Source organism: Salmo salar, chromosome 12, assembly GCF_965601325.2.
Source record: "Salmo salar chromosome 12, fSalSal1, whole genome shotgun sequence".
Lineage (NCBI taxonomy): Eukaryota > Metazoa > Chordata > Actinopteri > Salmoniformes > Salmonidae > Salmo > Salmo salar.
Window position 1 is genome coordinate 8,503,715 of NC_138302.1, and position 16,340 is coordinate 8,520,054.

Genomic DNA, 16,340 nt, shown 5'->3' on the forward strand with positions numbered 1-16,340 from the left:
GCAGTGTAGCATAACTTCCTGTAGGCAGTGTTTGAAAGTAGTGGAATAAATGACATGGAATTAAAAGGTGTGGTGTTTACTAATGAGTATGTACAATGTTTATTGTGTGATCAAAATCTACTATAAAAATGATAGTCGTCTTAGTTTACCATACTTAATTGCCAATCAACTATCCCAGCATGAACAGCAGCCTCAGAACAAATTCTTATTTACAATGGCAAAATGCCTGCTGTTGGGCAGTAAACACAGATCAATGACAGCATGGCAAAATGCCTGCTGTTGGGCAGTAAACACAGATCAATGACAGCATGGCAAAATGCCTGCTGTTGGGCAGTAAACACAGATCAATGACAGCATGGCAAAATGCCTTCTGTTGGGCAGTAAACACAGATCAATGACAGCATGGCAAAATGCCTGCTGTTGGGCAGTAAACACAGATCAATGACAGCATGGCAAAATGCCTTCTGTTGGGCAGTAAACACAGATCTGGTTATTTTGAAGATACTTTTTATGAAGTTGTTAGCAAGAATAAACAATGCAATTAACATTTTCCCAAACTAGTCAGCAGATGATTTTTTCAAGTTGTTTCTTGCGTGACGTATAATCTAGTGGACGGGACCGTTCGACACAAGGCTACTGATTCAGACAGATCAGTAGCTTGCTAGCCAACGTTCTATACTGAAAACGGGTACATTCTGAAAGATTTTGTTGACGTGATAACAAAAATGTTATTCACTTCTGAATTCAGGATAATGCTGTTTGTTTTATTTTACTTAAATGTTATTTATGTCTCATACTATGCGAATACACTACCAAGCAATGCAAGTAGATATTTGGAATGAACCCCAAAGCAGTTTTTGATCAAGAATTTAAGAAAACCAGTAGTCATGATCAGACTATGCTTCCTATTCAGGCATCATATAATGCACAGCCACATGCAAATACATGAACTCCACCAACATTTTAAAAAAAACTTTAACATGACTACTGGTGATGGTTAGATTGCATTATTTTTCTTTGTACATGGTGTGCCCGCCTCCTGAGTCTGACTAAAAGTCCACTCGGAATACCTCTTCTCTACCGTCGGCGACGAGCCCTGGGGGGTACGAACAAAGGATCCAATTCTGGAAAGTCGTATTCTTGGTCGTAATGCTGGTGAGTTACCGCCGCTCTGATATCCAAATGTTATTTCCGGCTGTATTTAATAACACAACAAACGTTCTGGGCTAATAGTAATAACACACACAAAACACTGCAAAGTTGCTAAGGAGCTAGAAGCAGAGTTTAGAATATGTCTCTTGGGAATATTTTAACTTGGCACATACTGTGCATTGGGAAAGTATTCAGACCCTTTGACCTTTTACCTTACAGCCTTATTCTAAAATGGATTAAATAGTTTTTTTCCCTACACACAATACCCCATAATGACAGAGCGAAAACAGGTTTGTATTTTTTTGCAATGTTGTGAACAATTATAAATGTACGCGACCCACCATTAACAGGGTCACAACCCATACTTAAGAAAGGCGGTTGTAGGGTCATACCCAAAACTCGATGCAGTAATCGCTGCCAAAGGTGCTTCAACAAAGTACCGAGTAAAGGGTCTGAATAGTTATGTAAATGTGATATTTCCATTTTTTATTTTAACCTGTTTTTGCTTTGTCATTATTGGGTATTGTGTAGATTGATTAAAAATAAATACATTTTAGAATAAGGCTGTCACGTAACAAAATGTGAAAAAAGTCAAGGGGCCTGAATACTTTCCGAAGGCACTGTATTTGCACCCTCTCAGTAAACTAATCCATGGCAGAGGCCTAGACTAAAATCCAATTTATGCTTTTTCCAAAAATTTGGTCTTAGGCTCCATATGGAGGGTTAAAACCTCTTCCAGATAGGACCCTTCATCTCAATTTCCACCTAAAATGACACCCTGCCTGCATCTCAGGACCCGAAGCAGGGATATGCATATTCTTGATACTATTTGAAAGGAAACACGTTTGTGGAGATGTGAAATTAATGGAGGAGAACATAACACATCTGGTAAAAGATAAAAACAAAAACATGTTTTCAATTTTTATTTGATCATCTTTGAAATAAGAAAGGACATACATTGAGATGGACGCTGGGGATCATTTATATGTTGTCCACAACAGGGCAACAGTATATGTGCAAAGTTTGACTGATAAGTTCAGGAATGAGCGAGTTACATGACATTTAGTATGAAGTCACCCAGGTGTCCCACACGAGTTGCCCAAATGTACCCAAGTGGCCAAATTGATACATTCAAGAAAATACCTATATAGAACAACACAAGAGGGCAACAGTAGTTGTGCAAAGTGTCAGACTGATAACTTCAGGAATGAGCGAGCAACATGACAGTTAGCATGAAGTCACACAAGTTGCCCAAATGTACCCAAGTGGCCAAATTGGTGAAGTGATACATTTTTATGCAAATAACTATATACAACATAACAAAATGCTATTCTTACACACCATTTTATAAAATAAAAATGTTTTAAAAAAAATATTTTAAAAAACAAGGGTAAACCCTTGGAAGACCCTCAGTCCTCTACACAATATCGTGCTGCTGATGCCATGTCCCATAGCAGTCTCTTTCTGCTGTAAAGCAGAGGCAAACTGAACAAGTGCTGCAGGTGATGGGGGACTTCATGCGACAAAGAACACAACGACGCCTCCATGCTGTGGCCTTTTGGCCCCGAGGCACATTCATGCCTGCAGTTATGAATTTTGGCATGTGAACAACAATGGTGACAGGAGTAGAGGGGACAGAAGGTGCTGCAGTGGACTTTGTGCCGTAGCCAGCAAGCTCCCGGATGAGCAGCTCTCTGAAGGCTAGCTGTGTCATGGAGGTCTGTCCAGAGCTCTTAGCCATTTCCTTCTGGAGGACGAATGCATTCACCACAGCAATGTCAATGAAGTGATAGAACACTGTCTTGTACCATTTCCTTGTCATGTGGAGAACATTGTTGTAGCCTATCAGAGCATCTGACAGGTCCACACCTCCCATGCTCTTGTTGTAGTCCTTCACAGCAGCAGGAATGGGGACATTCTTTGTGGTCCATGCCCCATTAGCGTCCTTCACACGCCTGACGACGTGATCGCCACTGAAGGATTTGTGGATAGTGGTGCACATGACCACCTCTCTGGTATCCATCCACTTTACAAAGAGCAGGTCATCTTTACGAATCCATCTCATGGTACCCCTATCAGCCCTCTTAGGCATGTCGTTCACTTTTGTTTTGGGAAAACCTACTCGGTTGGGACGAATGGTGCCACAAGCCCACACATCCAGCTTCCTCAGGTCTGTGAACAGGGTAGGGCTTGTGTAGAAGTTGTCCACAAACAGTTTGTAGCCCGTCCCCAGCAGTTGAAAATCCAATAATTCCATAACGGAATCATAACTAAGTCCCTTACCGGTGTCTGAGATGGATTTCCCCTCGTAAACAAAACAATTCCAAGTGTAGGCACACACAGAATCGGCCAAAACAAACAGTTTGTACCCCCATTTTGTCGGCGTGTTACACATATATTGTTTGAGGCCAATTCTAGCCTTTGAGGATACCATCCTCTCATCTATGGACAGGTTCTGGTTGGGCTGAAAATGGGTCTTGCAGGCCTCAACCATGCTGGGGTAGAGAGGTTTGATTTTGCAGAGCCTATCAAAGCTTGCTGTGCCTCTCTTCTTGTTATTGTCATCGTCAGCTTGTGGGTCACTGATATGAAGCGCCCGTGAGATAGTCAGAAACCTTTTACAAGACATGACAGTGGTGGGGAAAGGCAGTTGGTAGAGTGTTGACGTTCTCCAGTAGTCCTTGAGGTGTTCGAACTTCACAAGCCCCATGTAAATAACCAGTGAGATGTAACAGTACAGGTCTTGGATGGAAATGGGCTTCCATGCCTCTTTCTTGCCTGCTTGTTTCTTAGCCCCATACTTGTTGGTGTTAGACACCAGCGAATCCAGAACTGACAAGGAGAAAAACATCTGGAAAAGATGAAGGGGGCTGTACTTTGCAGTCATGTCCAGCTGAGGTCCTGGCTGTCTTTTCGGTCTAAATGTTGGTGGAAGTAGCTCCACATCATCTTCTAGCACGGTGTGCCAGCGGTCCTCTGCCTCGCTGGTAGTTATCGCTGGTTCACTGGCCCTCCTCCGCTTCTGGGCTGGCCTCTTCACACATCTAGATGGCCGGGCGGGGGAAGGTGTGGAGCCGGAGACAGCAGGGGTCCGGCTGGATGAACCAGCTTCAGCGTCTGAATTAGTGGGGGATGAACACCTTGACATTGGGGGTTCCCATTGTTCATCAGAGTCCCTGGCACTGTTTAAGAAAAAAAAGAAAAAAAATCAGTAAGAATACTTTTACAGATGAGCCCTGTATCAACACGTAAAATAAACAGATATCTACTATATAGAGTAGAGGGACCATAATCACGACAGTGAAGTGTGTGTTTATCAATGGTAAATAAGGCTGGTCAGGGGAGAACGGCTCATAGTGGTGGCCGGGGTGGGGTGAGTGGAATGGTATCAAGCAACACGGTCTGTGGTGCTGCTCCATTCCGGCCATTGTTGTGGGTCACCCTCCCCTCAACAGCCTCCAGCCTATTTATATAACAATGGAATGGAGTGAACGGAACAGCACCAAACAAACCATGTTGCTTGATGATGTGGAACCTTGGGGCGGCAGGTAACCTAGTGGTTAGAGCGTTGGGCCACTAACCCAAAGGTTGGTGGATCGAGTCCCAGAACTGACAAGGTAAAAATCTGTCGTTCTGCCCCTGAACAAGGCAGTTCCTAGGCCGTCATTGTAAATAAGAATTTGTTCTTAACTGACTTGCCTAGTTAAATAAAAAATAAAATACCATTCCACTCACCATACCCCGGCCACCACTATGAACCGTTCCCCCCCCTGACCAGCCACAGGAATAGAAGACCCATAGTTACCTCTGCTGCAGAGGATAAGTTCATTAGAGTTACCAGCATCAGAAATTGCAGCACAAATAAATGCTTCACAGAGTTCAAGTAACAGACATCAACTGTTCAGAAGAAACTGCTTGAATTGCTGCAAAGAAACCACTACTAAATGACACCAAATTAGAAGATGAGACTCTTGGGGCCAAGAAACACAAGCATTGGACATTAGACCGGTGGATATCTGTCCTTTGGTCTGATGAGCAAATATTTGAAATTTTTGGTTCCAACCGCAGTGTCTTTGTGACATGGAGTAGGTGAAGGGATGATCTCTGCATGTGTGGTTCCCACCGTGAAGCACGGAGGTTGTGGTGTGATGGTACTTGCTGGTGACACTGTCAGTGATTGATTTAGAATTCAAAGGTACCAAAGCATTCTGCAGCGATACGCCATCCCATCTGGTTTGAGCTTAGTGGGACTATAATTTGTTTTTCAACAGGACAATGACCCAACACACCCCCAGGCTGTCTAAGGGCAATTTGACCAAGAAGGAGAGTGATGGAGTGCTGCATCAGATGACCTGGTCTTACACAATCACCCGACCTAAACCCAACTGAGATGGTTTGGGATGAGTTGGATAGTAGAGTGAAGGAAAAGCAGCCAACAAGTGCTGGTTGAGAGAATGCCAAGGGTGTGCAAAGCTGTCAAGGCATGATTCCATGTGTGTGTTTTCATAGTTTGTCATCACTATTACTCTACAATATAGAAAAAAATAAAGAAAAACCTTTGAATGTGTAGGTGTGTCAACTTTTGACTGGTACTCATAATATATATATATATATATATATAGATAGTGGGGAGAACAAATATTTGATAACCTGCAAAATCGGCAGTGTTTCCTACTTACAAAGCATGTTGAGGTCTGTAATTTTTATCATAGGTACACTTCAACTATGAGAGACGGAATCTAAAACAAAAATCCAGAAAATCACGTTGTATGATTTTTAAGTAATTAATTTGCATTTTACGGTTAGGATGGTGTTCTTTGACTTGCAAGCCCCCACCTTTTTCCTATAAACATAAATGGTCATTATGGACAAACAGTTCTATTTTTGTTTCATCAGAACTGAGGACATTTCTCCAAAAAGTACAATCTTTGTCCCCATGTGCAGTTGCAAACCGCAGTCTGGGTTTTTTTATGGCGGTTTTGGAGCAGTGGCTTCTTCCTTGTTGAGCGACCTTTCAGGTTATGTTGATATAGGACTTGTTTTACTGTGGCTATAGATACTTTTGTACCTGTTTCCTCCAGCATCTTCACAAAGTCCTTTGCTGTTGTTCTGGGATTGATTTGAACTTTTCACACCAAAGTACGTTCATCTCTAGGCGACAGAACGCGTCTCCTTCCTGAGGGGTATGAAGGCTGCGTGGTCCCATGGTGTTTATACTTGCATACTATTATTTGTACAGATAAACGTGGTACCTTCAGGCGTTTGGAAATTGCTCCCAAGGATGAACCAGACTTGTGGAGGTCTACATTCTTTTATCTGAGGTCTTGGCTGATTTCTTTTGATTTTCCCATGATGTCAAGCAAAGAGGCACCGAGTTTGAAGGTAGGCCTTGAAATACATCCACAGGTACAACTCCAGTTGACTCAAATTATGTAAATTAGCCTATCAGAAGCTTCTAAAGCCATGACAAACGGAGGTATTTGGACATAAAGGATGGACTTTATCGAACAAAACAAACATTTATTGTGGAACTGGGATTCCTGGGAGTGCATTCTGATGAAGATCATCAAAGGTAAGTGAATATTTATAATGCTATTTCTGACTTCTGTTGACTCCAACATGGCGGATATATTGTATGGCTTGTTTTTGTGTCTGAGCGCCGTACTCAGATTATAGCATGGTGTGCTTTTTCGGTAAAGCTTTTTTGAAATCTGACATAGCGGTTGCATTAAGGAGAAGTTGATCTAAAGTTCCATGCATAACACTTGTATTTTCATCAACATTTATGATGAGTATTTCTGTAAATTGATGTGGCTCTCTGCAAAATCACCGGATGTTTTGGAAGCAAAACATTTCTGAATGTAACGCGCCAATGTAAACAGATTTTTGGATATAAATATGAACTTTATCGAACAAAACATACATGTATTGTGTAACATGAAGTCCTATGAGTGTCATCAGATGAAGATCATCAAAGGTTAGTGATTAATTTTATCTCTATTTCTGCTTTTTGTGACTCCTCTCTTTGGCTGGAAAAATGGCTGTGTTTTTCTGTGACTAGTTGCTGACCTAACAATCGTTTGGTGTGCTTTCGTAGTAAAGCCTTTTTGAAGTCGGACGCTGTGGTGGGATTAACAACAAGTTCATCTTTAAAATGGTGTAAAATACTTGTATATTTGAGGAATTTTAATTATGAGATTTCTGTTTGAATTTGGCGCCCTGCACTTTCACTGGCTGTTGTCATATCGATCCCGTTAACGGGATTCCAGCCATAAGAAGTTAAGAAATCCGTGGAGTGGTTGAAAAATGAGTTTTAATGACTCCAACCTAAGTGTATATAAACTTCGACTGTGTATGTATGTATGTATGTATGTATGTATGTATGTATATATATATATATATATATATATACACACACACAGTGCCTTGCGAAAGTATTCGGCCCCCTTGAACTTTGACCTTTTGCCACATTTCAGGCTTCAAACATAAAGATATAAAACTGTAATTTTTTGTGAAGAATCAACAAGTGGGACACAATCATGAAGTGGAACGAAATTTATTGGATATTTCAAACTTTTTTAACAAATAAAAAACGGAATAATTGGGCGTGCAAAATTATTCAGCCCCCTTAAGTTAATACTTTGTAGCGCCACCTTTTGCTGCGATTACAGCTGTAAGTCGCTTGGGGTATGTCTCTATCAGTTTTGCACATCGAGAGACTGACATTTTTGCCCATTCCTCCTTGCAAAACAGCTCGAGCTCAGTGAGGTTGGATGGAGAGCGTTTGTGAACAGCAGTTTTCAGTTCTTTCCACAGATTCTCGATTGGATTCAGGTCTGGACTTTGACTTGGCCATTCTAACACCTGGATATGTTTATTTGTGAACCATTCCATTGTAGATTTTGCTTTATGTTTTGGATCATTGTCTTGTTGGAAGAGAAATCTCCGTCCCAGTCTCAAGTCTTTTGCAGACACCATCAGGTTTTCTTCCAGAATGGTCCTGTATTTGGCTCCATCCATCTTCCCATCAATTTTAACCATCTTCCCTGCCCCTGCTGAAGAAAAGCAGGCCCAAACCATGATGCTGCCACCACCATGTTTGACAGTGGGGATGGTGTGTTCAGGGTGATGAGCTGTGTTGCTTTTACGCCAAACATAACGTTTTGCATTGTTGCCAAAAAGTTCGATTTTGGTTTCATCTGACCAGAGCACCTTCTTCCACATGTTTGGTGTGTCTCCCAGGTGGCTAGTGGCAAACTTTAAACGACACTTTTTATGGATATCTTTAAGAAATGGCTTTCTTCTTGCCACTCTTCCATAAAGGCCAGATTTGTGCAGTTAACGACTGATTGTTGTCCTATGGAGAGAGTCTCCCACCTCAGCTGTAGATCTCTGCAGTTCATCCAGAGTGATCATGGGCCTCTTGGCTGCATCTCTGATCAGTCTTCTCCTTGTATGAGCTGAAAGTTTAGAGGGACGGCCGGGTCTTCGTAGATTTGCAGTGGTCCGATACTCCTTCCATTTCAATATTATCACTTGCACAGTGCTCCTTGGGATGTTTAAAGCTTGGGAAATCTTTTTGTATCCAAATCCGGCTTTAAACTTCTCCACAACAGTATCTCGGACCTGCCTGGTGTGTTCCTTGTTCTTCATGATGCTCTCTGCGCTTTAAACGGACCTCTGAGACTATCACAGAGCAGGTGCATTTATACAGAGACTTGATTACACACAGGTGGATTCTATTTATCATCATTAGTCATTTAGGTCAACATTGGATCATTCAGAGATCCTCACTGAACTTCTGGAGAGAGTTTGCTGCACTGAAAGTAAAGGGGCTGAATAATTTTGCACGGCCAATTTTTCAGTTTTTTATTTGTTAAAAAGGTTTGAAATATCCAATAAATTTCGTTCCACTTCATAATTGTGTCCCACTTGTTGTTGATTCTTCACAAAAAATTACAGTTTTATATCTTTATGTTTGAAGCCTGAAATGTGGCAAAAGGTCGAAAAGTTCAAGGGGGCCGAATACTTTTGCAAGGCACTGTATATACACATAAAAATCAATAAAAAATATAAAATGAATATGCGACCATTTAAACAACTGCATTAACATGAGAAGCAAAAACATATTTTACTTACTGATCTAAAAGTGGATCTTTTCCTTCCAAAAACATTTCTTCCCCGCTGGAATCATAACTGTGGTCACTCACAGAGTCCTCATCCATTCCTTCTGTGTCACTCTGCCGGTCAATTTCTGCAATAATATCATCAAAATGTTTATACTTGGACTGAGATTTAGCTTTTCCACTCTTAGTAGCCATGTTTAACTTTTTCAGATTTGAGAAGTTTGTAGAAGAGAACGAACTGATGTGAAACGTAGACTACAGTTGTTCCTTTTTACATTTACATTTTAGTCATTTAGCAGACGCTCTTATCCAGAGCGACTTACAGTAGTGAATGCATACATTTCATACATTTGTTTCTCCGTACTGGTCCCCCGTGAGAATCGAACCCACAACCCTGGCGTTGCAAACACCATGCTCTACCAACTGAGCCACACATGAACTCTATTGACAGCTCTAGCGCGATGGCTGTTTGTCCTACAAACAGCGTTCACATACTGCTGGAAAGCCCAGCTCATTGGCTATCTAGCTAGGTTTCAAAACGATAGGTGGTCATCGGACCAAGATCCTTCATGGGCTAATTCAGGTGTTGTATAGCCAATACGTAATGTAGAATTTTGAAACAAGTTTGGTTGCCTTCTAGAGTGTCTGAGGATTGCACAGAAACCGGACTTGACCGTGTTAAACAACGTTAGATTGCTAACAATATTAGATTTCATAAAATTGTTTTGTTGCAAGTTGAAAGAGTCGGAATTCATGCAGAACTCTGTTTACAACATGGATCGTGTTAGGATATACACTACCATTCAAGAGTTCGGGGTCACTTAGAAATGTCCTTGTTTTTGAAAGAAAAGCAAAAAAATGTGTCCATTAAAATAACATCAAATTGATCATAAATACAGTGTAGACATTGTTAATGTTGTAAATGACTATTGTAGCTGGAAATGGCTGATTATTTGTGGATTATCTACATAGGCATACAGAGGCCCATTATCAGCGACCATCACTCCTGTGTTCCAATGGCACGTTGTGTTAGCAAATCCAAGTTTATCATTTTAAAATGGCTAATTGACCATTAGAAAATGCTTTTGCAATTATGTTATGTTTTGCAATTATGTTTTGCAATTATGTTAGCACAGCTGAAATCTGTTCTGATTAAAGAAGCAATAAAACTGGCCTTCTTTAGACTAGTTGAGTATCTGGAGCATCAGCATTTGTGGGTTTGATTACAGGCTCAAAATGGCCAGAAACAAAGAACCTTCTTCTGAAACTTGTCAGTCTATTCTAGTTTTAAGAAATGAAGGCTATTCCATGCGAGAAATTGCCAAGAAACTGAAGATCTCATACAACACTGTGTACTACTCCCTTAACCTGTTGGGGCTAGGGGGCAGTATTTGCACGGCCGGATAAAAAACATACCAGATTTAAACTGGTTACTACTCTTGCCCAGAAACGAGAATATGCATATAATTAGTAGATTTGGATAGAAAACACCCTAAAGTTTCTAAAACTGTTTGAATGGTGTCTGTGTATAACAGAACTCATATGGCAGGCCAAAACCTGAGAAGATTCCATACAGGAAGTGCCCTGTCTGACAATTTGTTCTCCTTCTGTGGCATCTCTATCGAAAATACAGCATCTCTGCTGTAACGTGACATTTTCTAAGGCTTCCATTGGCTCTCAGAAGGCACCAGAAAGTGTAATGGGGTGTCTGCAGTCTCTGGGCTAAGTACAGCAGCTCTGTTTGTGAGTGGCCAGGCTGGGAACAGTGACACTGGAGATGCGTGTTCATGAGAATTCTCAATTTTTTTCTTTCAGCCTTTGAATGAATACAACGTCGCCCGGTTGGAATATTATTGCTATTTTACGAGAAAAATAGCATAAAAATAGATTTTAACCTGTTATGGTATAGGGGGCAGTATTTTCACGGCCGGATAAAAAAACGTACCCGATTTAATCTGGTTACTACTCCTGCCTAGAATATGCATATAATTAGTTTGCAAGGTGGGATGCAAACGTCCCACCTTGCCCAGGGAGGTTAACAGAACAGCGCAAACTGGCTCTAACCAGAATAGAAAGAGTGGGAGTCCCCGGTGCACAACTGAGCAAGAGTACAAGTACATTAGAATGTCTAGTTTGAGAAACAGACGCCTCACAGGTCCTCAACTTGCAGCTTCATTTACTTCTTTGGGCTGGGGGGCAGTATTTTCACGTTTGGATGATATGCGTGCCCATAGTAAACAGCTTGCTACTCAGGCTCAGAAGGTAGGATATGCATATTATAAGTAGATTTGGATAGAAAACACTGAAGTTTCTAAAACAGTTTGAATGATGTCTGTGAGTATAACAGAACTCACATGGCAAGCAAAAACCTGAGAAAAATCCAACCAGGAAGTGTGGAAATCTGAGGTTTGTAGAAATCCAACCAGGAAGTGGTTTGTAGTTTTTCAAGTGATTGCCTATCCAAACTACAGTGTCTGTGGGGTCATTTTGCACTTCCTAAGGCTTCCACTAGATGTCAACAGTCTTTAGAATGTTGTTTTATGCTTCTACTGTGAATATTGAGAGAACAAGAGGTCCTGGAGTCAGATGACAGAGAATGACATGAGTTCAGTGGCGCGCATTCCCGTGAGAGTTAGCTCTGTTCCTTTTCTTTTTTTGAAGACAAAGTAATCGTCCGGTTGGAATATTATTGAAGATTTATGATAAAAAAGAGCCGAAAGATTGATGCTATACATCGTTTGACATGTTTCTACGAATGTAAATATAACTTTTTTTGACTTTTCGGCGTGACATTTCGGCGTGCTTCCTGCATTTGGAGTAGTGGACTAAACACGCAAACAAAAAGGAGGTATTTGGACATAAATTATGGACTTTATTGAACAAAACAAAGATTTATTGTGGAACTGGGATTCCTGGGAGTGCATTCTGATGAAAATCAAAGGTAAGTGAATATTTATAATGCTATTTATGATTTTAGTTGACTCCAAAATGGCAGGTATCTGTATTGCTTGATATTGTCGTCTAAGCGAAGTACTCAGATTATTGCAAAGTGTGCTTTTGTCGTAAAGCTTTTTTGAAATCTGACACAGCGGTTGCATTAAGGAGAAGTCTATCTATAATTCTTTGAATAACTGTTGAATATTTTATCAACGTTTATGATGAGTATTTCTGTAAATTGATGTGCTCATTCACCAGAAGTTTTGGGAGGCAAAACATTTCTGAACATTACACGCCAATGTAAAATGGGGTTTTTGGATATAAATATGAACTTTATCGAGCAAAACATACATGTATTGTGTAACATGAAGTCCTATGAGTGCCATCTGATGAAGATCATCAAAGGTTAGTGATTCATTTTAGCTGTAGCTTCTAGCGTCCCACATTTACCAGAGAGGTTAAATAGTACCCGCAAACCACCAGTCTCAACGTCAACAGTGAAGATGGAACTCCGGGATGCTGGCCTTCTAGGCAGAGTTCCTCTGTCCAGTGTCTGTGTTCTTTTGCCCATCTTAATATTTTATTGGCCAGTCTGAGATATAGCTTTTTCTTTGCAACTCCGCCTAGAAGGCTGAAGCATCCCGAAGTCACCTCTTCACTGTTGAAATTGAGGCTGGTGTTTTGCGGGTACTATTTAATGAAGCTGCCAGTTGTGAGGCATCTGTTTCTCAAACTAGACACTAATGTACTTGTCCTCTTGCTCAGTTGTGCACTGGGGCCTCCCACTCCTCTTTCAATTCTGGTTAGAGCCAGTTTGCACTGTTCTGTGAAGGGAGTAGTGCACAGCGTTGTACGAGATCTTCGGTTTCTTGGCAATTTCTCGAATGGAATAGCCTTCATTTCTCAGAACAAGAATAGACGGACGAGTTTCAGAAGAAAGTTTTGTTTCTGGCCATTTTGAGCCTGTAATCAAACCCACAAATGCTGATGCTCCAGATACTCAACTAGTCCAAAGAAGGCCAGTTTTATTGCTTCTTTAAAATCAGCATAACAGTTTTCACCGCGCTAACATAATTGCAAAAGGGTTTTCTACTGATCAATTAGCCTTTTCTTTCGAAAACAAGCAAATTTCGAAGTGACCCCAAACTTTTCAACGGTAGTGTATATATAGAAACACACGTTTCAAATTTGCACCAATTGATTGGTCGAAAGAACAGGTGGCTAAGTCAATCAAACAAGATTTTTATTAGTCAGGGACAGCCCTACTGGTAAAAGATACCAGTCCATCTTCATATCAACTAACAGAACTCTGCTGGTTGTCCTGGTAATAGATACCAGTGGGCAGATCTATTTTATTTGTTCAAACTAAACTACAGCACTTACTTTGATGAGTCAAATCTGATCCTTTCTTCTTTTCTCCTCCTCTCACAGTTCCACTCAGCCCCGTTGTTTTCCTGCAGTCCACCAGCAGCACAGACAACCTTTTCATATCCAGCAGTAAGGCACTACCGGGAGAGGCATGACACGGGGACTCCGGGAGGGTGGAAGGGCTAGCGTTGTCCTGGTAACCATAAAGAGGGGACACAGACACATATCATTATGGATGCTGATGTCACTGTTGTCATTAAGTGCTTTACAGAAACCCAGCCCAGATAGAGCAAGCTGTATGCTAGACCAGACCAAGCTGTACCATCTGGTGTTCTGAACTGGAGAGACTCTTCTCTGCCTCATCAGCATCAGGATGTTGTTGAGGCTCCCCAGAGGATCCACGATAGTCATGTCTCTCTTCTGTGTGAATGAGAACATCAAACAGATGGTAAACTCATGAACTTCTATTGCAATTACAGAGTCTTACAAGAGGCATGAATATGTTTAAAAAGGGCCTAAAATTAGCCACTTAAAAAAAATGGCATCATCTGGTTTGCTTAATATAAGGAATTTGAAATTATTTATATACTATTACTTTTGATACTTCAGTATATTTTAACTTTTACTCAAGTAGAATTTTACTGGGTCACTCACTTTTACTTGAGTTCTATTAAGGTATTTTTCCTTTACTCAAGTATGACAATTTCTACTTTTCCCACCACTGTGATGCAAATGTTAAAGGGCCGTCCCACGAAATGGGTGCATTTTGCATCCCTTTGATATTTTAAGTAGAAATGATGCACTGTATATTATATTTTAAAACCTGGCTATACTAGAATAAGTGCACTTTAATATAGACCACATAGAGAATTCAATCAATCACATTCTGAAGTCCCAAAAATATATGTACCAATGGCAGATTGCCCCTTAAACAATTCCTACAGTACTGAACAACATATTAAAGTGTATAACTTCAGTAGAATGCCCCTTTAAAACAACACGGTTCAACAACGGCATAGTTTGTCTCCCTGTTTTTAAGACAGTACTCACTGGTGGTAATCGGATATTCAGTCTCCTCTTTCATTGAGATATCCTCCTTTACTCCAAAAGGTTCTTCCTCTTCTTTCAATTTTACGGCATCTTCCTCCTTTTTGATTCTGAAAGCTTCTACCTCCTCTTTTTCCACTTTGACAACCTCTTTCCCATATTCCTCTTTCACTGTAATATCATCCTCTTGTTTCAATGTGATAGCCTCCTTTTTCATTCTTCAAGCTTCTTCCTCTCCTTTCACCAGTTTCTTTCTCCGTCTAGATTAGTGAGTTTGTGCTCCGGACAATTAGTCTAGTGCAGTATCAATGTAACACATTTGCTAATTTAACAAGCAAATTACGTTTAAATTAACCAGTCGATAGGTAAACAGAATTATGTTCAAAACACTAAGAGTAATGTACACAAGATTGGTCTAAAGAGATTCAATGTTTCAGTTTTATGTTCGCTAGCAAAGCTCCGCGTGGGTAAACCAGGAGCCTTTTGTCGCTGTTGAAGAAGCCTCCAGTTCCGTCCACTAGATTATACGTCACGCAAGAAGCATCACCTGAAAGACTCATATCGCCATCTGCTGACTGGAGTGGGCAATGCGGAGTAGGCAATGCAGATTGGAAAAATATTAATTACAATGTTCATTCTGGCAAGCAATGTCATAAGAAGTCATTTAAAAACAACCAGATGTTATTTTTTCTCTTACTTCTTACAGCCAATCATTTCCTCCAGGTCTGGCCTGCCCATTAGGCAGGATTAGGTGACAGATTGACGAGGGTGGTGTATTCCGAGCTAAATTGATCAAGGCCCATTGTTAACAACACATAATAACACTTCATATAATGAAGCAGTGCCCACTTTGCATAAGGCTACATGGACAGATAGGGCTCTACCTGTGTAGAGCACATGACCCTTTACCCTTCCTGTCTCTAAAGTGCCCTTTTGGGTGGTGGTATAATTTGGATTCATTTTTTCTCATAGTTATACTGAACCCACTGCCTGCAAGTCGTCGTTAAATTAGCCTCAGTGATTTGTATTTTCCTTCAGCTTTGTTCCTGTTCCCAAGAAAGCTAATGTAGCAGTGTGATGTTGTTACCCTAGATTGTGCGCCAAATTGCACACAAGGACCAATTCAAATAGGCCAGGTCAATAGGGGATGTTAATAATTTGATAATAATAATAATTCAGTGTGTTTTTTAAATTTAATTACAGCTGCATAGGTAATGTTATTTTTTGGTGTACAAACACTTTTTCATATCAATCTTGTACATACACGTGATTGTAAAAGTTTTGTATATTTTGGTTTGGCCCATTGCGGGTTATTTGTATTACCGTACCCCCTTATTGTTCTCTTTTGTCTGACCTTCGGCTAGCAAGTTATGTTGTCCTTGGCTCCGAAATTGTTCAATATAAAACCGTGGTAATGTTACACAATGTGCTGTTATGCAACCATAAGTTTGTTACAATGTGGACAATATAAAGATTTATGTTAAGTTTCACTGAGCTCGCTAACTAGGGTACCTACTGTAACTTGTGAGTACTTGGGACAGTGTTTGAGTGACTGTCCATGTGCTTGCGCACGTGCCTGAGAGCTGTGACAGCGCCAAGGGATAAAGTATTGTGTGTTGTCTCTTCGTGTGCAGGTATGTCTTTTATTTTGTCCGAATTATGTTCTATATCATTGTACTTGTATTGCATGGTGTGCTGTTGTGCACTGAA

General features: G+C 40.7%; 1 protein-coding gene across 1 annotated transcript; it reads right to left on the minus strand.

The window, feature by feature from the left end:
- Positions 1–2,060: 2,060 nt before the first annotated feature.
- LOC123732502 (piggyBac transposable element-derived protein 4) lies at positions 2,061–15,127 on the minus strand. The gene is made up of 5 exons (XM_082958520.1): positions 14,634–15,127; positions 13,906–14,003; positions 13,599–13,776; positions 9,292–9,406; positions 2,061–4,334 (listed from the first exon to the last, which is right to left on the minus strand). Exons 1-5 carry the CDS (start codon positions 14,845–14,847, stop codon positions 2,570–2,572), a joined length of 2,370 nt encoding a protein of 789 aa, XP_082814646.1. The 5' UTR covers positions 14,848–15,127; the 3' UTR covers positions 2,061–2,569.
- Positions 15,128–16,340: the final 1,213 nt, after the last annotated feature.